We start from the raw sequence: 27,489 nt of genomic DNA on the forward strand, positions 1-27,489 counted from the left end.
AACCACCTAGCGCACTTTAGAATGGTATCTGAGAATGTGTCCAAAATGACTCATTTTGGAGCACATACTATATAGCCTTTGCATTTTGGCACAAGATGACATTATGTGGTGCCCGTGAGATAATTGTTACAAACATCCTGAAACACTTCACAAAACACTCATCTAGACCTCAGCAACCACCTAGAGGGTTTTAGCACAGTATTTTTAAAAAAGTCCAATATGACCCATTTTGGAGCACATACTATAGAGCCTTTGCATTTTAGCACAAGAGGACATTTTGGGGTGCCCACGAAACGATTGTTACAAACATCCTGAAACACTTCACAGAACACTTATCTGGACCTCAGCAACCACCGAGAGCACTTTGGAATGGTATTCGGAAAAACGTCCAAAATAACTCTTTTTGGAGCACATACTATAGCCTTAGCATTTTAGCACAAGAGGACATTTTGGGGTGCATCCTGAAACACCTCACAGAACACTTATCTAGACCTCAGCAACCACATAGAGGGTTTTGGCATGGTATTTTTAAAAACGTCCAAAATAACTCTTTTTGGAGCACATACTATAGCCTTTGCATTTTGGCACGAGAGGACATTTTGGGGTGCCCGTGAGACGATTGTTACAAACATCCCGAAACACTTCGCAGAACACTTAACTAGACCTCGGCAACCACACAGAGGGTTTTAGCATGGTATTTTTTAAAAAAGTCCAAAATGACTCGTTTTGGAGCACATACTATAGCCTTTGCATTTTGGCACGAGAGGACATTTTGGGGTGCCCATGAGACGATTGTTACAAACCTCCTGAAACACTTCGCAGAACACTTAACTAGACCTCTTAACTAGAGCACTTTCGAATGGTATTTGGAAAAACGTCCAAAATGACTCATTTTGGAGCACATACTATAGCCTTAGCATTTTAGCACAAGAGGACATTTTGGGGTGCCCATGAGACGATTGTTACAAACATCCTGAAACACCTCACAAAACACTTATCTAGACCTCAGCAACCACATAGAGGGTTTTAGCATGGTATTTTTAAAAAAGTCCAAAATGACTCGTTTTGGAGCACATACTATTTGCATTTTGGCACGAGAGGACATTTTGGGGTGCCCATGAGACGATTGTTACAAACCTCCTGAAACACTTCGCAGAACACTTAACTAGACCTCTTAACTAGAGCACTTTCGAATGGTATTTGGAAAAACGTCCAAAATGACTCATTTTGGAGCACATACTATAGCCTTAGCATTTTAGCACAAGAGGACATTTTGGGGTGCCCATGAGACGATTGTTACAAACATCCTGAAACACCTCACAAAACACTTATCTAGACCTCAGCAACCACATAGAGGGTTTTAGCATGGTATTTTTAAAAAAGTCCAAAATGACTCGTTTTGGAGCACATACTATTTGCATTTTGGCACGAGAGGACATTTTGGGGTGCCCATGAGACGATTGTTACAAACATCCTGAAACATCTCACAAAACACTTATCTGGACCTCAGCAACCACCTAGCGCACTTTAGAATGGTATTTGAAAAAATGTCCAAAATGACCCATTTTGGAGCATATACTATAGCCTTTGCATTTTGACACAAAATGACATTGTGGTGCCCGTGAGATAACTGTTACAAACATCGTGAAACACTTCGCAGAAAAATAATCTAGACCTCAGCAACCACCTAGCGCACTTTAGAATGGTATTTGAAGAAACATCCAAAATGACCCATTTTGGAGCACATACTATATATAGCCTTTGCATTTTGGAACGAGAGGACATTTTGGGGTGCCCATGAGACGATTGTTACAAACATCCTGAAACACTTCACAAAACACTTATCTAGACCTCAGCAACCACCTAGTACGTTTTAGAATGGTATTTGAGAATATGTCCAAAATAACTCTTTTTGGAGCACATACTATAGCCTTTGCATTTTAGCACAAGAGGACATTTTGGGGTGCCCACAAAACGATTGTTACACACATCCTGAAACACCTCACAAAACACTTATCTAGACCTCTGCAAGCACCTAGAGGGTTTTAGAATGGTATTTGAAAAAATGTCCAAAATGACTCATTTTGGAGCACATACTATAGCCTTAGCATTTTGGCACAAGATGACATTTTGGGGTGCCCATGAGACGATTGTTACAAACATCCTGAAACACCTCACAGAACACTTATCTAGACCTCAGATATCACCTAGAGGGTTTTAGCATGGTATTTTTAAAAAAGTCCAAAATGACTCGTTTTGGAGCACATACTATAGCTTTTGCATTTTGGCACGAGAGGACATTTTGGGGTGCCCATGAGACGATTGTTACAAACATCCTGAAACACTTCGCAGAACACTTAACTAGACCTCGGCAACCACCTAGAGCACTTTGGAATGGTATTTGGAAAAACGTCCAAAATGACCATTTGTGGAGCACATACTATAGCCTTAGCATTTTGGGACGGGAGGACATTTTGGGGGACCCGTGAGATAATTGTTACAAACATCCTGAAACACCTCACAGAAGAGGAGAGGACATTATGTGGTGCCCGTGAGATAATTGTTACAAACATCCTGAAACACCTCACAAAACACTTATCTAGACCTCAGCAACCACCGAGCGCACTTTAGAATGGTATTTGAAAAAATGTCCAAAATGACCCATTTTGGAGCACATACTATAGCCTTTGCATTTTAGCAAAAGAGGACATTTTGGAGTGCCCACAAAACGATTGTTACACACATCCTGAAACACTTCACAAAACACTTATCTAGACCTCTGCAAGCACCTAGAGGGTTTTAGAATGGTATTTGAAAAAATGTCCGAAATGACTCATTTTGGAGCACATACTATAGCCTTTGCATTTTGGCACAAGATGACATTATGTGGTGCCCGTGAGATAATTGTTACAAACATCCTGGAACACTTCACAAAACACTCATCTAGATCTCAGATACCACCTAGAGGGTTTTAGAAAGGTATTTGAAAAAACGTCCAAAATGACCCTTTTTGGAGCACATACTATAGCCTTAGCATTTTGGGACGGGAGGACATTATGTGGTGCTCGTGAGATAATTGTTACAAACATCCTGAAACACCTCACAGAACACTTATCTAGACCTCAGCAACCACCTAGCGCACTTTAGAATGGTGTTTGAAAAAATGTCCAAAATGACCCATTTTAGAGCACATACTATAGCCTTTGCATTTTGGGACGACGACATTTTGGGGTGCCTATAAAACAATTGTTACAAACATCCTGAAACACTTCACAAAACATTAATCAAGACCTCAGCAACTACCTTGAGCACTTTGGAATGGTATTTGGAAAAATGTCCAAAATGATTCGTTTTGGAGCACATACGATAGCCTTAGCATTTTTGGACGGGAGGACATTTTGGGGTGCCCATGAGACGATTGTTACAAACATCCTGAAACATCTCACAAAACACTTATCTAGACCTCAGCAACCACCTAGCGCACTTTAGAATGGTATTTGAAAAAATGTCCAAAATGACCCATTTTGGAGCACATACTATAGCCTTAGCATTTTGGGACGGGAGGACATTATGTGGTGCTCGTGAGATAATTGTTACAAACATCCTTAAACACCTCACAAAACACTTATCTAGACCTCAGCAACCACCGAGCGCACTTTAGAATGGTATTTGAAAAAATGTCCAAAATGACCCATTTTGGAGCACATACTATAGCCTTTGCATTTTAGCAAAAGAGGACATTTTGGAGTGCCCACAAAACGATTGTTACACACATCCTGAAACACTTCGCAGAACACTTAACTAGACCTCGGCAACCACCTAGAGCACTTTGGAATGGTATTTGGAAAAACGTCCAAAATAACTCATTTTGGGGCATATGTGGCCTTTACCTCCACTGGATGATGTTGGTGACCAACTGAAAAAGTCCAACTTATTTCACCATCTTCTCACCTGATCATCTTGGTATTGAAAGCTCAGAAACACCACAGAAAATCCACTATATTTACTCTGCCTTCCCAAGTTCAAACACACCTCTCCAAAGAAGTGCACCCTGACCTTTCCATAGTTACACTGAATTCCACAATTAATACAATGTATTATTATTATTATTATTTCATTTGTGACAATGTGATGACAGTGCTGGTTTTTGCTTCTTATAATGTGATCTTAAGTGCTTTGAAAGTTATTTATGAACAAAATATATAATTGTAAAACTTCATTATGATGATAAGATGATGAAGATGAAGTAGTTTCCACCTCTGAGGCAGGTTTTTGGTTGTCGCACCTGGAAGAGTCTCTGGGCCTCAGTGATCATGTTGGCCAGGCCCTGGGTGGCTGCCAGGTTCTCACTCAGGTCCCTCTGGTCCGGACGTCCCAGACTGTACTTCCTGTGACTCGATCTACAGCAAATGACACAGAACACATTTAGAATAAACTGTTTTAACAAAAGGACATAAAGATATTTACATAAAAGACAAAGAAAAGCAGCTGGTTTTCCCTGACTCACTGAAAAAATTAATTTATTGACTGGTTGATACGATTAGTGGATCAACAGGTACAGGGTGGGGAAGCAAAATTTACAATGAACATTTAGTTGTTTTTTCTCAGCAGGCACTACGTCAATTGTTTTGAAACCAAACATATATTGATGTCATAATCATACCTAACACTATTATCCATACCTTTTCAGAAACTTTTGCCCATATGAGTAATCAGGAAAGCAAACGTCAAAGAGTGTGTGATTTGCTGAATGCACTTGTCACACCAAAGGAGATTTCAAAAATAGTTGGAGTGTCCATAAAGACTGTTTATAATGGAAAGAAGAGAATGACTATGAGCAAAACTATTACGAGAAAGTCTGGAAGTGGAGGAAGCAACAAAAAACGTACCAAAGCTTTTATTAAAGCTCTCACATCCACAATCCTAAAGGATCCAACCAAATCCATGAGAAAAATGGCAATTGAACTTGAGGAAGACAACAAGACCGTTAGAAATGCAGTAAAATATGATTTGAAGATTTAAATTCTCATGACTTTCAATAAACTAATTGGTCATACACTGTCTTTCCTCAAAATATTGTAAATTTTGCTTCCCCACCCTGTATTAACCCACAAAGACCCACATGACACTAACCCCAACTCCCAACCCACACCTCTAACCCCTAACCCTAACTCCTAACCCCAACGCTAACCCTTACCTCAACACTATCCCTAGCCCCTAACCCTAACCCCCAGCCCTGATCCTAACCTTAACCCTAACTCTAACCCCAACCCTAACCCTTACCTCAACACTATCCCTAGCCCCTAACCCCCAACCCTAATCCTAACTCTAACCCTAACTCTAACCCCCATCCTAACCCTTACCTCAACACCCCCTAACCCTAACCCCCAACCCTAACTCTAACCCCCATCCTAACCCTTACCTCAACACCCCCTAACCCTAACCCCCAACCCTAACTCTAACCCCAACCCTAACCCTCAGTGTGGAGTATTTGACGTGGCGCAAACATACACATGGATCATTTATAATGCGTACAGATGACACGCCAGTTAAAAGTTGCGTGTAAATGTACGCAATTTCATGATATCACACTCCATTTAAAGTTTAAGATTTTTCTGATTTTGTTTAAAAAATAAATAAATAAATAAATAAATAAAAAAAACGGCCAGAAATGTAGTTTTTCTGATTTTACTTTGAAACGAAATAACCAATGAACACAGTACATGGATTTATATAGAGGCAATTGTTATCCATCACTCTGACATAAAGCTAACTGAAACAACACAAAATCTTTCTTAAACTAACCTCAGTGTTCACACTTTTTTGATTCAGATGCTGACATCATCATACGTACATACAGACATGATTATATCAGGACACGCATAGATATACTGCCATCAGCACATGCATAGATATGATGACATCAGCTGGATAGATCCTAAAATAAGCTACAATATGTGCCAGGGGTAGGGTTTGTTGTGCCTGGTATTACTTGTTTTAAGTTTAGCTCTGACAAATAAGAAAAAGTCGGACATAAACGTGTCATATCAAAGTGCGTGGACAGTTTTCACTGCGGCAGAAATGTGAAATTAGACACCGACAGTTAAATTGCACACGCGGTTAGACCATTAAAAAGTGTATATCTCAGTGGGACTGCTGAGTTTTGTCAAAGCAAAGCAAAAACATGAGTGAGAAAAGAGGGTGGAATGAGATTTCATAGGTCTGTGGGAGAACAGCAGTCAATTTTCCAAATTATTGTTCCCACCAGAAAGTGTGACATGATATGTGACAGGCAGGGACGGTGGTTTCCAGGACACGGGAGGCGCAAAATGCTGATTGTGTCCTGATGTCATTTCCATCTACTATCCCGTCAAGCCTGGAGGGAGGAAAAGAGCTGAAGTGGAAAAAAAAAACGCAAGGTGGAGGGAGGTGGAAGAGGAGTTGGTAAACGAAATGGAAACGACTGCAGGAGTGAGTGAGCTGAGATGGTGACGGGATGAAGATGAGGTGAACTGAGGGTAAGAGACGGCAAAAGAAGGGTCAGTGGGTGAAAGAATAAAATAAAAGAGGAGGATGAAGGTTCAGAGGAGACGGAGGAGACTAAAGGACCTCCACGGAATGGAAATTTGACATATGTCATGAGTTTTTCTTTAACCTGTAAAGACCCAAATATCCACTGATGACCAAAACCATCTACTGATCTAAACTGTCTAATACCTGTTCATCCATTAATCCTATCAATACATGTAAATAACTGAGGTAAAATACAGTTCATCGTCTTTTCATGGTCATCCATTTGGATGTTCAGAGGCTCTGGAGTTACAGCTTTCTGGAGAAACACTGTCATCTTCTACAACATTGATTCACCAGTAAAACCCAAGGAGTTGGATCAATGACAGTGGTTTATGTTCAGTTATTGACAGATTTGACCAAAAAAGTCACTTTTTTCTTCCGTTTTCTCTGTTTTTGATGGAAAAACCTTTAACTTTAACCTGAGCTTTTATGAACATCTACATCATCAGTGAATTAAATCTAGGAAAATACATGATTTTCATTTAAAAATACAAAATACAGAGGATAATATTAGAAAAAATATTGATAAATCACTTAAGAAAGGTTAAAAGTAGAGAAAAATTCATTTGGGAACTGCCACAAAAGTAGCACCCTCAAAGATGAGGGTTAATGTGACTAATGTTCTTACCTCCCCAGGTACTTCGCATTTGGCTAGCTTGATAACCGTTGACAAAAAATGGTGCCAGAAGCTGTCACAAGACTATCTATGGTAGCTCGTAAATGACAAAAATACATAAAATAAAAGCGTAACAAGACTCAGCAAAAAGGTGCGTTTGAGAACTGGTTTATGTTCAGTTTATGATATATTTTGCCGAAAAAGTCACTGTTTTGTTCTTTTTCTCTTTTTTTAATACCTTAATTTGTCTCCTTTTGTTTGTTAATGAAGTTAATATTATTTTTTGTTTGTTTTCCACTTTTATTGAGTTCAGTGAACATGAAAATTTTTCAGGATATCTGGAATTTTGATGAGAATTTTGCTAATTATCACATGGCTGGAATGGGAATGGGAAATACAGCCAATAGAGGCAGGTTTGTTTGTTAATGAAGTTAATGTTTTAGTCCAATTAGATTCATACTGTCTACTAAAACTTATGCAGATTTCCTTCTCTTTTTTTGTCAGACAGATGGAAAAAGAGTTAAGTCTTTTACCTTGACATGTTTCGGCTGCAACCTGTAGTCTTCCTCAAATTCAGTGAACAGAATTTTTCTAGAAATCTGGAATTTTTATGAGAATTTTGCTAATTATCACGTGGCTGGGATGGAAAATACAGCCAAATCCAACATGAATAATGACGGAAAACATTATTTGCTCAACCATTTTTATCCTATTTATCCTGTTTTATTTTTTTAAAATCTGTTTTTATCAGTTTTAGTATATTTTATTCTTATTTTTTCTATATTACCATATTATGTGCTTTATTTATATCTTTATACAGGACTTTGGGCAACTTGTGTTGTTTTAAATGTGCTATATCAATAAACTTGACCTTGAAAAAGTATTAGATTTAAGGTGTAAGAAACACACTGAATAGAATAGAATAGAATAGAATAGAATAGAATAGAATAGAATAGAATACAAAAGGATAGGATAGAATAGAATTGAAATAGAATAGAACAGAATTGAAACAGAATAGAGCAGAAAAAGATAGAATAGAATAGAATAGAATAGAATAGAATAGAATAGAATAGAATAGAATAGAATAGAATAGAAAAGGATAGGATAGAATAGAATTGAAATAGAATAGAACAGAATTGAAACAGAATAGAACAGAAAAAGATAGAATAGAATAGAATAGAATAGAATAGAATAGAATAGAATAGAATAGAATACAAAAGGATAGGATAGAATAGAATTGAAATAGAATAGAACAGAATTGAAACAGAATAGAACAGAAAAGATAGAATAGAATAGAATAGAATAGAATAGAATAGAATAGAATAGAATAGAATAGAATAGAATACAAAAGGATAGGATAGAATAGAATTGAAATAGAATAGAACAAAAGATAGAATAGAATGAATAGAATAGAATAGAATAGAATAGAAAAGAATATGATAGAACTGAGATAGAATAGAACAGAACAGAAAAGGACAGAATAGAATAGAATAGAAAAGAAAAGGATAGGACAGAAATGAAATAGAATTGAATAGAATAGAACAGAAAAGGATAGAATAGAATACAATAGAATAGAAGACAAAAGGACAGAATAGAATTGAAATAGAATAGAATAGAAAAAGATAGAATAGAATAGAATAGAATAGAATAGAATAGAATAGAAAAGAATAGCCTTTACTGTTATTGTGTGTACAATGAAGATAGGAGATTGAGATTGAAGTGGAGGATTAAAGTAGTTTAAATCAAACTGATTGCCATGGTGACGTCGTCCTCACTCACCTGGGCGCGTTGCCGTCTCTCCTCAGAGTGTTCAGGTGGAAAAGCGACGGCGCCAGGCAGACAGCGATGTTGGTCGGAGTCATCTGGTTTTCATCAACGCAGGCGACCACGTCACGCAGGAAGAAGAGCAGAGTCCGCAACGCCTCCCTGTTCTCATCGGGAAGCAGCAAGATGGCCGCCTGAGCCGCCATCAGCTGCTGGTCTTTAGGAAAATCTGCAGAAAAAAAAAGAAAATAGGAATCAAAATACTGTAGACAATATAGACTGAGCTATTATTCTTATTATTATTGAACTCATAAAGACCCAGTGCTACTTTGGTGGTAGTTCCCAAATAAATTTCAACTTTTTTTATCACCAGTTATTATAATATTGTCCTCTGTATTTTGCATTTATTTTCCTATATTTATATTTATTTAACTGATGATTTAGATATTCAGTAAAGGTTGAATTAAAGTTGATGGCTATTGAAACAGAGAAAACTGAAGAAAAAAGGGATTTTTGTCAGTAAATCTATCATTAACTGAACATAAACCCAGTGTGTCCATCCACTGTCATTGATCCAACTCCATGGGTTATACTGGTGAATCAATGTTGTAGAAGATGACTGTGTTTCCATGGTAACTACAGAGCCTCCGAACCTCCAAATGGGTCATATCTGATGACCATGAAAAGATGAATAACTGCATTTTACACCAATTATTTACATGGATTGATAGGATTAGTGGGTCAATAGGTATTAAACATTTTATATCAGTAGATGGTTTTGGTGGATGTTTGGGTCTTTATGTATTAAGATGAGGTTATTTACTTTTGGCCAAAAATTTGTATTTTAGTATTGGAGTAAAACAAAATCTGGAAAATAGAAGTATTTTCGCGTTTTTGAGACACACATACATGTTTCTCATGTTTATGTGGAATAAACTGTGTAATTTAACACTACAAAGATTTTTTTTGTACCAAATAAATAAATAAATAAATTAAATAAATAAATAAATAAATAAAATAATAATAATAAATATTAGTACCTGTAAGATGTTGTACTTTGGATTCTTTGATCCACTGTCCTTGTACCATACTATTACTATTAGTATTACTATGGCACTCATTTCGTGAACCTACCACCAGGTAAAACTCCAACCAAGTCGAAACTATAGTGCTACATAAAGTATATTTGGAAGTTGAGGTGATAAAATGCAAACAATAAACCCAAAGTTTAATAGCTTGTGGGCTGCAAGCAAACTGTTAATTTATTTTTTGATTAATCTGCCAATTAAGTCCATTTTTATCCAATAATCTGCACATCATTTTTAATAAAATTAAATGAGATGAACATTAGTAATCCTTTAATTAAATGATATTATCAAATGTGCAATTATTAAATGTCAGCAACAAAGCGAAAAGTAGAGAAAAGTTCTGTCAGCAAAAGGTGGCATGTAAAAAAAATATATTAACAAATAAATCAAACTAAAACCTAAAGAGACGATGTCTGTGTGAGATAATCAATGAATGACGTTCATGTCTGCTTTTAGATACTGTTTACTCACGCTGTCGTACATCACGGGTGTTAAACACATGGCCCGTGGACCAAAACCGGCCCACCAAAGGGTCCAATGTGGTCCGTTGGATGAATTTGTGAAATGCAATAATTTAAACTTAAGTTTTAACAATATTTAACCCATTTTGATCTCAAGTGGGTCAGAGGAGTAAAATACTGTCATAATAACCTATAAATAAGGGCGACTCCAAATTATTCTATTTCTTTTAGTGTAAAATTAACCCATAAAGACCCAAATATCCACTGTAAACCAAAACCATCTACTGATCTAAACTGTTTATTACCTGTTGGTCCATTAATCCTATCAGTACATGTAAAGAATTGGTGTAAAATACAGTTTGTCATCATTTCATGGTCATCACATGTGACCCATTTGGACGCTTAGAGGCTCCATAGTTACCATGGTAACGCTGTCATCTTCTACAACGTTGATTCACCAGTAAAACCCATGGAGCTGGATCAATGACAGTGGATGGACACACTGGGTTTATGATCAGTTAATGATATATTTTACTGAAAAAGTCACTTTTCCTTCAGTTTTTTCTGTTTTGATATAATAACCTTTGAGTTTACTTTGAGCTCTTACAAACATCTACATGATCAGTGAATTAAACATAGGAAAATAGATGATTTTCACTGGGACAAAATGCAAAACACAGAGGATAATATTATAATAAATGGTGATAAATCACTTAGGAAAGGTTAAATAGAGAGAAAAATCCATTTGGGAACTGACACAAAAGTCACACTGGGTCCTTATGGGTTAAAGTAAGATTACAAGAAGATGTTTATATTTACAGCCTATCCTGTCGCAAGAAATATGAATAACCTAAATAAATATGAACAACTTCAAATGTCTAAAGAGAATTAAATGTAATTTGATCAATATTATGGCTGTTCATCTCGTTAATTCATAAAAATAGAGCCAAATTTTTTTTTTTTTTTTTTTTTTTGTATGAATGCAATACGCTTCCGAATCAAAGAGCTGCTTAAGAATAGCAAAATATTCCTCCAGTCCGGCCATGATTCCGCTTGTTTATTTTTTCCCTAGTTATGACTACTTCTGGGTCAGACAACTTAACTATATTGAAAATAGCAAAATTGGATTAAACGGTCGTTATCCGTTTTTCCCATTTTTCATTTGAGCACAAAATCGGGAAATGTAAAAACGAACCGTTATCCATTTTTCATTCTGGTTTTGAAAATGAAAAACAAAAAAAAAACACGTCATTTTTTGTTTTTTGATTTTTGGTTTTAAATTGAAAAACAAATGAACGAATGATACACGGATTCAACAACATTCTTGAAATCTGACTTCTAATATTCCACCAGCACAGATAAGTGTATTTGCAGAAACCAAACCAGGTGCTACTGAGGAAAAGAAATAAAATAAAATAATTGAGCTACCAAAAAGCAGCATGTGTAAGTACAAAAAAAAAGAAAAAAAAAGAGCAATATTAAAAACAAAAAGAGGTATTTAGAGCTCTTGTATCGCCTGAATTATTGGTTTCCATCTTCTCTCAAATTTTTCTAGTTTCAGTTGTAATCTTGCAGTAATTTTTTTCCATAATAACCTTTTTTTTTTACTTTGTCTTAGGGCTGTGCAATTAATCGAAATTCAATTACGATTTCGATTATTACACACAACGATTACAAAAATTATGTAATCGAGAAAAAACGATTATTAATTTTGAGTTGTTCAATTCACGTGCACGCAAGCTACCATGAGCTGCTCTGCCCTGCCCCCCTCTAAGCTACAGCTGCCTGCTAGCCGGCAGGTCCACCCCGAGAGGAAAGTTGTACCTAGCGGTCTGGAAAAATGGCAGGAGAATCACAGCAGAAGTGTTTGGTAAACAAAAAAGGCAAGTCAGATTCAATTGTATGGAATCACTTTGGGTTTGTTGAAGAGCAAAAACCCATTACGTGCAAAAAGTGTTTCGTAGTTGTGTCCGCACCGACCGGTAACACAGCAAACCTTTTTAACCATCTAAAGTTTAACCACCGCCACCTTTATCATAATCTTATGAAAAACTAAAACACATAAAAAACACTCCGTCTACAACTTTGTCTGCAATGCAATCTTCAGTCTCCGAATCTCTTTACGCTACAACTCCCGTATTAACCTAACCTAACCTATATAACCCTAACGTACGTATTCTAGATGGCTGATGTATACAGAAGGCCTGAACTGAAACCTCACGGCACGCCACTGAATTTACTATGTTTCATACTACATTGAAAATACTTGAATTTATAATTTGCACTTTACGTGAGTTTTTTTTTTTATTGCTCCAGTTCTATGGCAAGTCTAGAGCAGTTTAATTCCAGTGCACTATTTTTTTACAAAAGGAAACATACTTGAATTTACAGTACACTTATTTGCATTCAAAGATTTTTTTGTTTTGTACAAAAGTGAACATACTTTGTTTTAATGGTTAAAAGCTTTATTTATATTTAAAGAGTATATTTTACATTGTTTTGCAAGAAAAAAATAAACAACTTTAAGGTTAACAAATAATCGTTTTTAATAATCGTGATTTCAATTATTGCTAAAATAAATGTGATTTTTTTTTTTTTCTATAATCGAGCAGCCCTACTTTGTTTACCCATTGCGTTATGTAGTGGAGGTATTGTCATGACATAATTTTACTTTTTTCACTCTTAAACACAGAGACAAGTTTAGGGGTTTTATTATTTATATATTATGTTATTATTTTACTGGTCCGGCCCACTTCCGCTCATGTTGGACTGAATGTGGCCCCTGTCGGACACTCCTGTTTCTACATCGTCACAGTGTAACGGCGGTGACTCACACTGGTAAATATGGAGGAAGGACTCGCAGAGTTTACTGGTGAAGATGGGTTCGGGCAGATCTCTGAAGTACTGCTTCACCATGTCGGCCAAGTCGAAAGCAGACTGACCGCTGAACGTCACGCCGTCCGGGTCGGACTCCACCAGGTCACGGAGGTACTGGATCCGAGATTTTACCCCCGACTTCCGGAAAAGACCCACCTGAATGATGCCAGATGTTATTTTACAAAACATTTGAATAAGAACAGTTGTGCACAAATGAAGTGGTCTAGTGTTTTTTTTTTTGTTTTCTAAGCATCATTTTAAACTTTGAAATGTGTGATATTCAGTGACATCTAGTGGTTGAAGTTGCAAATTACAACCAAGAGAATATTGTAAATGTCATGACAGGAAAAATGCAAAAAAGCACATGTGAAATAAGAAAAAAAAAAAAAAAAAAGTAATCTGCTGAGGTCTGTGGGTTGAAAAGGATTAATATTAAAAATTGCTAAAGCAAAAATTAATTGCAACTATTTTAAAATATGAAAGTGCGCGATTTCACACACACACAGTGGTCTCAAAGTGCTCCATAATAAAACTAGAGCAGATGAAAAAATAATAAAGTAATAGAAGCATAATAAAATGGTTAAATACACAATAAAATACATAAAATCCTTGTTTAATTAATGCATGCAGAAACAGGAAGAAATAAAATAGAAATAAAAACCAGAAAATAAAAAAGTATCAATGGTAAGAGATGCGTGACTGTCAGAACAAAACCTCCTATCTGAAAAATGCTGGTTTTTTTTTGTTTTTTTTTTTAAATAAACTTAAAATATTTTTCTGTATATATTTTAGCTGTAATCTGACCATAACAGAAAAAGTTACTGATGTATTTTCTTAAACACAGATGAGGTGTCTAATGTTTCACATATGGTCAAGATAGAATCAGGAACCCTGTTGGACTGAAGGATCCACCTCTGGTTCAACATCTACATCCAAAATTTAGAATAAATTCAGAACAAGTGGTGCCAGGCACAACAAACCCCACCCCTTGCACGTATTGTAGCTTATTTTCATTGCACAAATCTAAATCTTATCAAGTGTATTTTTCTCATTTCTAGTCCAAATATCTCATCACACTTAAAATAAGACACAATCAGCTAAAGAGTAACTTTTCAGTGAGATATAAGAACTGATTTACAGAGAAAAGATCTGGAAAATCTTATTTCAAGAAATCTTATCAAGATAATTTTCACTTGTTCCATTGGGAGATTTTTTTTTGCTTAATACAAGATTTTTATTTGCATACTTGAAGATCTATTGTCTAAAAATAAGTCATGTCTGACTGAAAAGTTCCTCTTTAGGTGATTATGTCTTATTTTAAGTGTGATGAGATATTTGGACTACAAATGAGAAAAATACACTTGGTAAGATTTAGATTTCTGCAGTGTGGGTAACAATCCAGCTGATGTCATCATGTCTATGCATGTGCTTATGTCAGCATATCAACTGCCTCTATATATGTGCCAAGTTTGAAGTAAATTGAAACAAAATTGGTGTTTTTATAGACATTTCAAATTTCGTCCATTTTATGTAAATGGGAGAAAAAAAAACAATTTTAAAAAATTCATAAAATATTTTTACTTTGACCTGCTGTCCCCAAAATGTAATGACATCTATTCTGGGTCACTGGCAATTTATAAACTCAATTTGGTATGAATTCAACCAATAGATTTGCTGCTAAAGTGTTAACAAACAAAGAAACAAAGATACAAACTGAACCAAAAACAATACCCTTTGCCTCTTCTTCAGGGGGCGGGGCAATAAATAAATTCAGAATAAAAAAAGTTAAAAAAAAAAAAAAAAAAAGTGGTGTTGTAAATATTGTTTTTTACTGACTGAAGTAAAAACATGCTCTAAAGCAGTGTTTTTCGATCTTGGGGTTGGGACCCCACGTGGAGTCACCTGGTATTCAAATGGGGTCACCTGAAATTTCTAGTAATTGATAAAAAAAAATAAAAATAAAAAAAATAATAATAAAAAATATATGTTGAGTTGACAGAGACAGTCCCAATCCATAAAAGACATGACAAACTGAAGCTGAAACTGAAGCACTGTGGTTCTGTCAATTTATTGAGAATTCTTTAAAACGGACTGAACTTACTCTCTGATGTATTTATTAATTAATTAATTGATAAATTTTTCTTAGATCTGTATACTTTAAATTTTTATTATTTGTCTATTCTTCTCTGTGTCTCTAAATCTTTGCATTATTTTCACTTATTTATTTAGATGCTTGCTCCTTTTGACACCTTAATGTTCAAAATTTCTCTGTTTTGTACACCTACATAATTTTAATAAAGTTAAAAAAAAAACAAAAAAAACATAAGACATAGCCTAATGCAGTGTTTTTCCACCTTGGGGTCAGGACCCCACGTGGAGTCACCTGGAATTCAAATGAGGTCACCTGAAATTTCTAGTAACTGATAAAAAAAACAAAACAAATAATAATAATAATAATAATAATTAATATATGTTGAGTTGACAGAGACAATCCCAATCCATAAAAGACAAACTGAAGCTGAAACTGTAGCACTGTGGTTCTGTTTATCTGTCAAATGTTCCTTGTGGTCAGTTTCAGATGCTGCAGCTCTTTCATAATTCATAGTTTGAGTTCTTGTTTGTTCAGTATTAATTGTCAGCCTTGTAAATCCAAGTTGGACTGACTGTACATATCCTCAGCAAGGAAAATAAAATTCTCCCTTTGTGCAGTAATCTACACCTGGCTTTTCTGCCTCCATCCATAATAATATACATTATATAGACTAAATGTCGTCTAAAATTAACATTTATTTGCAACATAGTATAGCAAACTATTACATGATCAAAAACAAATTAATTTCAGCAAAAAAAAAGTCTCCATTTTGAATGTCTGGGGTCGCCAGAAATTTGTGATGTTAAAATGGGGTCATGAGAAAAAAAAAAGGTTGGGAACTGCTGCTCTCAAGGTTAGGATATAAAGTCCTAAAACCCTGAACAGGATGTTGTTGTGGTTCCTGTCGTGACCTTTGACCCCATTACCTGGTCCAGACACTCGGTCCTCAGGTACACCAGGGCCCGGAGGATGCTGGGAGGAAGCGGCTCTCCTGTCTGCTGCACGCCGACGAGCAGAGGGACCCCGAACACCCGCCGGCCTTTCACCTCCATCAGCTTAGTCTTCCTCAGAGGTTTGGGGACGGTCCTGCAGACGACACACACTTCCTTTACAGAAGTTTCAGAAAGCCATCAAACAAACAGCGCCAGAGCTGCGGGAAAACTTATGAAAATTAATCTACACTCCAAAATGTTTTGCAAATGTCCTGGGAACGTATAATCTCAGCCAGCCAAGTGGAGAAAAAAAAGACTAAACTTGGCTGTTTTTGGATCCGTTTCCTTTTGAAGGAAGAGCCAAATAAACATTTTTCGATTACATAAATCCCCAGCGATCCCTAAATGTGTGTCCCATTCAGATCGACTGCGCAGCACAAACACACAGACGTGGACGTCCATCAAAGAGATTAGATTTTGGAGTTTCTTCAATGCTCTGAACTGATATCAGCTTTGTTTTCAGCCATTAACCCATAAAGACCCGACGCTTCTTTTGTGGCAGTTCACAAATGAGTTTTCCTCTATATTTACCCTTTCATAAGTGATTTATCACCATTTATTGTATATTATCCTCTTTATTTTGGGTTTGTTCAGTAAAAACCAGGTATTTTAATTTAATTTTCTGAAAGGGTTAAATGAAAGGGTTCATTTACCCTTTCACACACAGTGGTCACTCCAGTGGACAGTTCTTCTACAGCTGTTCTATTGTTTATTCATGGGTTTTGTTGTTTTAGTTCCACAGTGGACACTAATGCATCATCCCATACACTGCAGTTCATACAATTACTGTAACTTTGCTGTTCTTGATAAACCTGATCTGCAGTAACATGTTTTAGTGTAAATCAATTGCTAATTGTTATTAGACTGTAATTAAGAAACAATTTTTTCATTTTTATTTTTTTCCATATCCTCCTGAGACCCAGCAATGCACTTTGTCCTCTATAGGGGACAAAAGTTTGACAGTTTTACTTTAAAAATGCTGTGCATTGCAAAGAACATTCCATTAAAAAATCAATAAATACAAATAATTTTAAAAATGTATCTGAAAAAAACTGTTGCATTATGCAGTTTCCGATCAAGACAATTTTTTTAATGTAAAAAAGCTAAACTGTCAATTTCCTGGGTCTCAGGAGGACTTTATCTCCCTGAAATGAGTAATAACTAATATTAGAGTATGATAAAATGTGAGAAAACAGTAGCAATTTAGCAAGTAGCATTACAATTTTTTTTTTATTTCATAGTTTTCACACAGTTTGTCACTTTCTGATGATGATTTTTTTAAATAAATGTTTCTTTGCTTCAAAAAATTAAATGCATGGTGTCCAGCTGAGTGGACATTTTTGTAACTCCATGAAAAAAAAGGTTCATAAAAAAAAAAAAAATAAAAAAAAAAAAAAATCAGTTGCATTGTTTTTTCATGCCTAAAGAGGAATAAAAACACTCAAGAAAACAATATTGACTAAGGAAATTTAGCTGCATGTGGAACTGAACTAAAATGAGTTTGACACCCCTGATGTAGATGTTCACACAGTACAATGAACAACCAGCTTTTTGAGCAGAAAACTTTAAATACACATTCTGAAGATGTGTGAGATTTAGATTAATATGTCAAATGTTAAGTCTTTTAACCCATAAAGACCCAGCGCTACTTTTCTGGCTGTTCCCAAATTAATTCTTGTCTCTATTTAACCTTTCCTAAGTCATTTAACACCATTTATAATAATATTACCTTTTGTATTTTGCATTTTTCAATGTAAATCGTGTATTTCCCTATATTTAATTTAGATGTTCATGAAAACTCAGAGTGAATTCAAAGCTTATTTTATGAAAAAAGAGAAAACTGAAGAAAAAATGACTTTTTTTTGGTTAAAATCTATCATTAACTGAAGATAAACCCAGTGTGTCCATCCACAACTCCATGGGTTTTACTGGTGAATTAATGTTGTAGAAGATGATAGTGTTTCCATGGTAACATCCAAATGGGTCATATCTGATGACCATGAAAAGATGACAAACTGTATTTTACACCAATTATTTCCATGTATTTTGGTCGATGGTGGGTCTTTATGGGTTAATAGCATTAATGTATTTTTTTTTTCTTCCTTGGAATTCTGTTAATCTAATCTCAGAAGATCCAAATAACCGACTCTTCTTTATATCTACTGTCTCATTTTAGCTTCTAATACTGACAATTACAAGGCTGAGTGCAGTTTGAGTAAAACTGCAGCCTTGTTATAACTTTGATTTAACAAAAGACAGATATAATCATCTTTTCTCCATGGCTCATCATCCTTCAAACACATCAGCCCAGTGGATTTGAGCAGAGTGACCAAAAGACAAAAGACAAAGAAAAGCAGAATAATGTTCCCTCTCAGTGCTTTTGGCCTCTGGCTATTTGAGAAAAGTGCCTCAAACTTTCCCCATTATCTAGCTCTCATTTCGGTATCAGTGATTAAATCATCCGAATGATGATACTTGGACTAATTATGCAGCGTGAGGAAACTTATAATAATGACAGGACACGGTTTTATCCCAATCAGAATCAGTTTGAGTGAAAAAGGAATGAAAACAAAGGTATTTTGTTCAATTCTTTGCACAGATTGAAGTGTTTTTATGGGTAGAGACACACCTCAGTGTTTTCTAATTCTAGATTATTCAGTATAAACTAGGGCTGTGTTGGCAAGAATCTGGTGATACGACACAAATCTCAATTCTAGATTCACGATACAATATATCAAGATATATCATAATACCGTTAAAAAGGCAATTTTTTTTGTTTGTTTCTATTTTTTAAATGATTATTTCCTTGAAGAATTGAATTAAACCAGAAATATGCACAAATACTAAACACATTTTTATTTGATCACAACAGGATCTAATGCTATATCACAATTTTCCTGTGTTGAAACGTAAATTATGTTTTACAGACGTGACAGTTTAAGGTCCTGTTCAAATGTTCATATTCTATTAGTTCAGAACTAGCCAAGGTTATAATAGTTTTGGATTTTTCATTATAGTTTAGTTTTATTTTGTTTTGACTTTTTTTTTCTCTAATTCAGTTAGTTTTGATTCATTTTTAGAGCAGGTTTGCTAGTTTTTATTAGTTTAACTTTTTTTTCTAAATGCTTAGTTTTAGTTTAGTTTTAGTATTAATTTTAGTTTTGTCGTATCTTTTATCTTCTTCGCTGTCAAATAAATCCCAGGCAGGACTCTGCTGCTTTCTCCCAACTTTAATCTGCATGTTTCCAGGTAGAGTGAGGACCAGAAGACGACTGGAAATGACAAGTGATGACAAGTGACGGACCGTGAAGTGCCATATGGTGCCGCTAGCTAAAATTGCTTGAACGAAATAAATCGCTTTCGTATCAATCTGACATTTACAAAGATGAAAACAAAGGGAATTTCATCCATAATTTTTATACGTTTTAGTTAGTTTGTAAGCACACAATACAGTTTCAGTTAGTTATGTTTTTTTTCTTTTAATTATAGTTTTTATTTATTTCAGTTAACGAAAATGTTTTTACAAATCTAGTTTTCGTCATTTTGTTAGTTTTCGTTAATGATAATAACCTTGGAACTAACATCATAACATTATTTTTGTGCAATCCCAACAAAAGAACTAACATTATTTAATAAAAGAGTGTTAAATAATAAATAAATAAAATGCAAACAAAAAAGAAAAACAAAAAAACAAAAACGAACCTCCGCAATATCTGCATTTGAATAAATACCTAAAAATATCGATACAGTCCTTTTAGTAATGTGAAATGAAATATCGCGATATATTGCAGAACTGATATTTTCTTACACCCCTAGTATAAACACACTGATCATATCATCATTTCAGGTTAAAACATTTTATTTGTAACTAGTTTATCTGTGTGAAACTGGACCTGCCAAACACTCAGCTGAATGTCTTCTAGTTAAACAGTTCTTTTTTAGTTTCAGTTGGTGTTTCAATAGGATGAAAAAAAAAAACACAGACAAAATACACAGGGGTAACATGAGGAGCTTGAAATATAGGAATTCTAAATATATTTCTTTTTTAACCCTATAACGCCCGACGTATCATATTTGATACAATAGTTTTGAAGCCCTCTAGGAGCAGGACTTCCGTTGTGATCTCCTTCAGAAACATGATGTGATGTTTTATTCACTAACTCCACTCCTTCAGTTCATTCTCCGCTAATGAAAACACAATACTTTCAAGGGATTACACATAATTATGAGTACCATATTATATTTCTGCAATTAGAGCCCCACAAATCCCCTAAATCCTGCAGGTTTTTTTTTTTTTTTTTTTTTGCTGGATGAATGCCATTTCTTACCCATTTATTATCAGAACTTTTTGGACTTTTCTCCAGACAAACTTTAGGAAGTTCACCTCCTGTTCTGACAGACGTCTGTGTAGTATCAGGGGTGGTCTCTCTAAAACTATCTCCACCTTGGATTGGACCTCAACTTCATTCATTCATTCATTCATTCTTTCGTTTGGTCAATCATTCATTCATCTATTCATCCATTCATTCATTCATTTGTCCGTCCATCCATCCATCCATCCATCCATTTACTCATTCATTCATTTATCTGTACGTTTGTTTGTATGTTCATTCATTCGTTCATTCATTCATCCGTCCATTAATTAATTCATTCATTCATTCATCTGTATGTTCGTTTGTACATTCATTCATTCATTCATCCATTCAATATTAATTCAGTCATTAATCAATTCATTCATCTGTTCATTCATTCATTCATTTGTCCGTCCATCCATCCATCCATCCATCCATTCACTCATTCATTCATTTATCTGTACGTTTGTTTGTATGTTCATTCATTCGTTCATTCATTCATCCGTCCATTAATTAATTAATTAATTCATTCATCTGTACGTTCGTTTGTACATTCATTCATTCATTCATTCATTCATTCATTCATCCATTCAATATTAATTCAGTCATTAATTAATTCATTCATCTGTTCATTCATTCATTCATTTGTTCATTTGTCCTTCCGTCTGTCCATTTGTTTGTCCAACCATCTGTCCATTTGTTCATTCATTCATCCATTCAATAATTAGTTTGTTCATTCATTCATTCGTTTGTCCGTTCATCCATCTATTCATTCTGTTCATTCATTTGCTCATTCATTCATCCATCCATCCATTCATTAATTCATTCATTTGTATGTTCATTCATTCATTAATTTATTCATCCATTTGTTCATTTATTCATTCATTCATCTGTTCGTTCATTCATTTGTTTGTTTGCCGTCTGTCTGTTCGTTGGTCTGACATCCATCCATTTGTTCATTCACTCATTATCCATACATTAATTAGTTCGTTCATTCATTCATTCATTTGTTCATCCATTCATTGATTCCATTAGTTCATTCGTACATTCATTCAAGCATCCATCCATTCATTAATTCATTGGTTCGTACATTCATTCATTCAGCCATCCATTCATGCATTCGTTCATGGATTCATTCATTCATTCGTTTGTTAGTTCGTCCATCCGTTCATCCATTCATCCATCCATTCAACCATCCATCCATTAATTCAGTCGTTCATACATTAATTCATTCGTTCGTTCATTCAGTTCATCAATTCATTCATTCATCCATCCATTCCTTAATTCATTTGTCCATTCATACATTGGAACTGGATGGAACTGCTCAGTATTTTAAGTATAAAATCCTGTCTAAGTGGAATTATTTCTTTTCCATCCATCCATCCATCCATCCATCCATCCATCCATCCATCCATCCATCCATCCATCCATCCATCCATCCTCTTATTGCATCTAATGTGTAAATAAACTAAAATAATTTATCAACCCGTCAGAAAACACATGAACATAAATTGTAACACGCAGGAAAACAGCGTCTTTTCACAGCTGTTTTACCAAAGACATGAAAAACAGTTCAGTTCTTTCTTTTGTAATTGAATATAACATGAATTTGTTCTATTGTCACTCATGGCGTTCGGCAGTTATTTGCATTCTTTCTCGACATCATCCTTAAGGTCACATTTTTTTCTCTGATAAATCCTATAAAAAAAAAAAAAAAAAGGAAGATTTTAAGCCAGAGTTTAAACTGTAAAATAAGCTTTGTGAAGGGTTGAAACACAGCACACTGGATCTGCAGGAAACCTCAGTGAAGCTTTTCAAACTGCTGCTACCGACCGGCTGTTATTCCAGTAAAGGATAAAACTCCCCAGAACAAACGTCTGATCCTGAAAATTAAAGACGAATATCCAGGAGGAGTCATGTGTTCCTGCATTCAGACTTATCTCACTGAGCATTACCCCCCGTGCAAAAATCTAATTGCTTTTCTGCCAAATCATAAAACAAACAGGTCATGTGTTTATTCTGAAGATATTAAATGTAAAGCAGAGTAAACAGGATGAATATTTGATATTATTATTATTCCTATCCCTAAAAATGAATCTGGCACCAGGGCATGTTACAAAAACATTCTTTAAAGAAGCGCAGGAGGAACAACACTGAGCTCATTAACTCTGTGTAATACCAGGTTTTTAATGATACAAACTCTGAAAAACAGCAGAAAAATAGTTCCTGCTGCGACAACTGTCCCTTTGGCCTTTGCTTTTTTCCTTCCACCAACACATACAGAGACATTAAAAACACAATGATAGGAATGGAACTGAATGGAAGCATAGTTCTGAGAGTTTGAAGCTCAAAAATAAGATAATAATGAGGTAAATGTAAAGTTCCTCTTCCCCTTAAAAGTGTGTTTGTTTCATTGCGTCATTGCACAGAATCGTGTGTGTGTAGAGTTGTCTGTTTAGTACGATTTATAGTGCAAAATCTATTTTATACCGAACAATCATAAGTCTAGGAGAGTGGGTGTTTTGCAATAAATCATAAGTACCGACTTTTTTTTTTTTTTTTTTTTTTTGGTGGAGCACAGAATACAACTATTTAATGAATATTCACAGAAGTATTTTCGAAAATGTGCAAAACCAGCTCCACATTAACTTTACATGAAAAACAACAGATCCATCCACCTTTGTTTGCATATCTCAGCTCCTTTTTTTTTCTTTTCCTCTGACTTCAGTGAAGAAATACTTCAAGTCTATGTCTTGCTAAAAACTCTGCATTCTGAATCAATCTTTCTTTTTTGCATAAGCCTTATACTAAATATGGCAAGTATATGCGAAAAAAAAATGTTAATTTATCAGATCCTTCAAAATAAAAGCTGTGCCGCTGTATTGGTTGCATGTATTACAATGATATATATTTGCGTTGACTTTTAAATTTCCAATGACCTCATGCGGGCCAGTCATGGTTAGCTATTAATGCCCAGATATGGTATAGATGGTGGATACAGTCCTGCAGGCATTCAGGCCTAGGAAATGAAAACTGTTCTGGTTAAGGTTAGGAGGTGATTTCATTTAAATCTAACTGAATACATACTGAGTATTTTTTTTCCCAATTATGTCTGATCATAAAAATTGTTGAATGATTGCATATTAAACCAATATTTGAGATGTTAAAAAAAAAAACAAAAAAACCCCAAAACATCACCATTAGTTAAGTCACCATTAATGTTAATATGCATAAACATGTTAATATGAAACATGCTTTTGGCTCCTTGAAGTACCGACTTCTTTTTGTCACGAGTCAAAGTCACACTGCAAAAATCTAAATCTGACCAAGTGTATTTTTCTCATTTCTAGTCCAAATATCTCATCACACTTAAAATAAGACATAAAAAGGAACTTTTCAGTGAGATATAAGAACTGGTTTTAGACAACAGATCTGGAAAATCTGATTTCAAGAAATCTTACCAAGATCATTTTTGCTTGTTCCATTGGTAGATTTTTTTTTTTTTCCCTAATTCAAAATTTTTTTAGTTTTGCTTAATTCAAGATTTTTTGGCGTAATTCAAGATGTTTTTTTTTTTTTTTTTTTTTTTGCTTAATTCCAGGTTATTTTGCTTAATTCCAGATTTTTTGCTTAATTCAAGAATTTTTTTGCTTAATTCAAAATTTTTTCTCGCATAATTCAAGTTTTTCTTTTAATTTAAGATTTTTTTTTTGCTTCATTCAAGATTTTTTTTTTGCTTAATTCAAGATTTTTTTTCGCATAATTCAAGTTTTTCTCTTTACTTAAGATTTTTTTTCGCTTCATTCAAGATTTTTTTGCTTAATTCAAGATTTTTTTTCGCGTAATTCAAGATTTGTTTTTACTTAATTCAAGATAATTTTTACTTAATTCCACATTTTTTGCTTAATTCAAGATTTTTTTTTGCTTAATTCAAGTTTTTTCCTTAATTCAAGATTTTTTTGGTCTTAATTCAAGATTATTTTGCTTAATTCAATATTTTTTGCTCAAGTCAAGACTTTTTTTTGCTTAATTCAAGTTTTTTTTTCCTTAAGTCAAGATTTTTTTTATGTTTAATTCAAGACTTTTTTTTGCTTAATTCAAGTAAAAAAAATCTGCCTATTATTATTATTATTATTATTATTATTATTATTATTATATACTTCTAAAATTAAACCAAAGTTAAAAATCACACCAACAAATGAAAAAATAAAACTACTGAACCTTTAAAAACTATCAACATGTATCTTAAAACTACTTTCTCTGGACATTTTCTTTTTCAAGAAATTAATGAATATGTCAAATAAAGTAAAGTACGTGTGACAAACAAACAAACAAACAGACAGAAAGACAGACAGACAATCCTCGATGAAAACATAAGGTAAAAAAAAAATCACACTGATCATGTAGAGGGCTTCAAAACTCACGTATCAAATATGATACATTTGGCGTTATAGGGTTAAACTGGAATGCTAAATGTTGTTTTGCTGGTATGATGGTTTTACCAATCAAGGCATAAATTTTGATGGTTTGTTACATAACGCACCAAATTATTAAATTTTCTTTAACCCTTTCATGCATAGGCCACTACAGTGGACAGTTCTTCTCCAGCTGTTCTCTTGTATATTCATGGGTTTTGATGTTTTAGTTCCATATCAGCCGACACAGTGGACACTTATGCACCATCCCATACACTGACATTCAGACCATTACTGTAACTTTGCTGTTCTTGATAAACCTGATCTGCACTAACATATTTAAGTGTAAATCAGTTGTTATTTGTTAGACAAGAAGGTTTTTATTGCATATCTCCATGAAGTGAGTAATTACTAGCATTAGAATATGTTAAAATGTGAGAAGACATCAGATTAGCAGCATTAAAAATGTTTTTATTTCATTGTTTTCATATCACTTTCTGATATTGGGTTTTAAACACGTTTCTTTGCTTCAAAAAATAAATGCATGGATATTTTTGTGACTCCATAGGAAAAAAAAAACTCGATCGCATTGTTTTTTTCATGCCTAAGGAGGAATAAAAACACTGAAGAAAAAAATCTTGACTAAGGTTCTCACAATTCATGCATGAAAGGGTTAAAAAAAAAAAGTGCTACACCCGCATTTTGTAATAACTGTTGCGGTATGTAAAACATTATTACAAAATGCGTTCAGGAATTTTATTACAAAATTCAGCGTGATTACATAACGAGGTGAAAAATAATTACATTTTTACTTATTGCACTGTTATTACATAATGCGCCGCTACAACCCCCCCGGCCTAAAATTACCCATAATGCCTCAGCAGACAAAAACACTGTCCAGTTTTCCTCCAGAGGGAAGAAAAACCACAACTTCCCTTTTATTTCACTGGTATAAACATCTGTGATGAGGCAACAGTAAGACTTTGTTTTTACCTGTTTTTATTTCTACATTTCAAGCCAAGATGAGACTGCACCTGAGCCATGAATAATAAATGAGTTTTCTAAAAAGGCTGCCTGAAATATTTACCCTCCGCCTGCCCGCCTGCTCTGATTTCTACAGTTTGTTTCCTTGATGAAGTTTTTCCGTGTGCATGTCAGATTAGTGTAGATTTTGCCCAGTTTCTTTCCTCTCCGTCTTCCTCCGCGTACACTTTCAAGCGTATAATCGCCTAAATCACGCTCCTTACCAGTTCCAGCCTTGCTTGCTGGACGGCGAGTATTTATCCATCAGAGCGGTGAGTTTGAGCAGCGACAGTTTCTGCAGAAGGATGAACTGGGAGACGGACTGGTTCTCCACTCCTGGACTGGGAGGCATGGAGGGCAGGTTCTGTTGGCTGGACCAGTGCAGCTGCCGACTCACTCTGCTGGACACACAACAGGGGGACACACATTTTTTTTTTTTTTTTTCATTTATGTATTTGTATCAGACATGTAAATAGTTACAGTCCATAGAGTATAATAAGCATAAAAAATAATAATAAAAAGGGTTCTAAATGTAAAAAATCACACGTATGCACACACCCTGTCTTCAATAACAAGTATAAAGATGCTGGTGCCAGTATTTAACAAGTGTAGAATCAGTATAAAAGTCAGAGTTAACAAATGTAAAAATTGAGATTAAAGAGAAACTATTTTTCAGATAAAACACATTTTTATATTATTTTACATTATATTTAATACAAAAATCTGTATGTAACACGGTCAAAAGGACACAAAAATGATGCGCTACTATTTTTTTGAATCTTTTTATTCTCTCACAGGTACATTTTGGGAATTGAACTAATTATTCAAGGTAGAGTGTTTCACAAAAATGACCACTGTTGCAAAATCATTTGTGATTTATATGCATTTAACTGGGCAGGTTCTGTTGGCTGGACCAGTGCAGCTGCTGACTCACTCTGCTGGACACACAACAGGGGGACACACATTTTTTTTTTTTTTTTTTCATTTATGTATTTGTATCAGACATGTAAATAGTTACAGTCCATAGAGTATAATAAGCATAAAAAATAATAATAAAAAGGGTTCTAAATGTAAAAAATCACACACATGCACACACCCTGTCTTCAATAACAAGTATAAAGATGCTGGTGCCAGTATTTAACAAGTGTAGAATCAGTATAAAAGTCAGAGTTAACAAATGTAAAAACTGAGATAAGAGAGAAACTATTTTTCAGATAAAACACATTTTTATATTAT

At 34.6% G+C, this 27,489-nt stretch overlaps 1 protein-coding gene across 3 annotated transcripts in view; it reads right to left on the reverse strand.

The window, feature by feature from the left end:
- LOC115432711 (rho GTPase-activating protein 7) overlaps window positions 1-27,489 on the reverse strand; it is a 356,226-nt gene that overhangs the window by 24,832 nt on the left and 303,905 nt on the right. For 2 of the 3 annotated variants that reach the window (XR_003937231.1, XM_030153642.1), the window contains exons 9-13: window positions 26,478-26,654; window positions 16,398-16,557; window positions 13,337-13,535; window positions 8,969-9,182; window positions 4,286-4,400 (exon numbers count right to left, since the gene is read on the reverse strand). Coding sequence is in view for 2 of the 3 variants with exons in the window: in XM_030153642.1 (XP_030009502.1) it covers window positions 4,286-4,400; window positions 8,969-9,182; window positions 13,337-13,535; window positions 16,398-16,557; window positions 26,478-26,654 (865 nt within the window). In the remaining variant the exon portion in view is untranslated. The remainder of the gene's footprint in view (window positions 1-4,285; window positions 4,401-8,968; window positions 9,183-13,336; window positions 13,536-16,397; window positions 16,558-26,477; window positions 26,655-27,489) is intronic. The other variant, XM_030153641.1, reaches the window with a different exon arrangement.

The sequence above is a fragment of the Sphaeramia orbicularis genome, chromosome 14 (assembly GCF_902148855.1).
Source record: "Sphaeramia orbicularis chromosome 14, fSphaOr1.1, whole genome shotgun sequence".
Lineage (NCBI taxonomy): Eukaryota > Metazoa > Chordata > Actinopteri > Kurtiformes > Apogonidae > Sphaeramia > Sphaeramia orbicularis.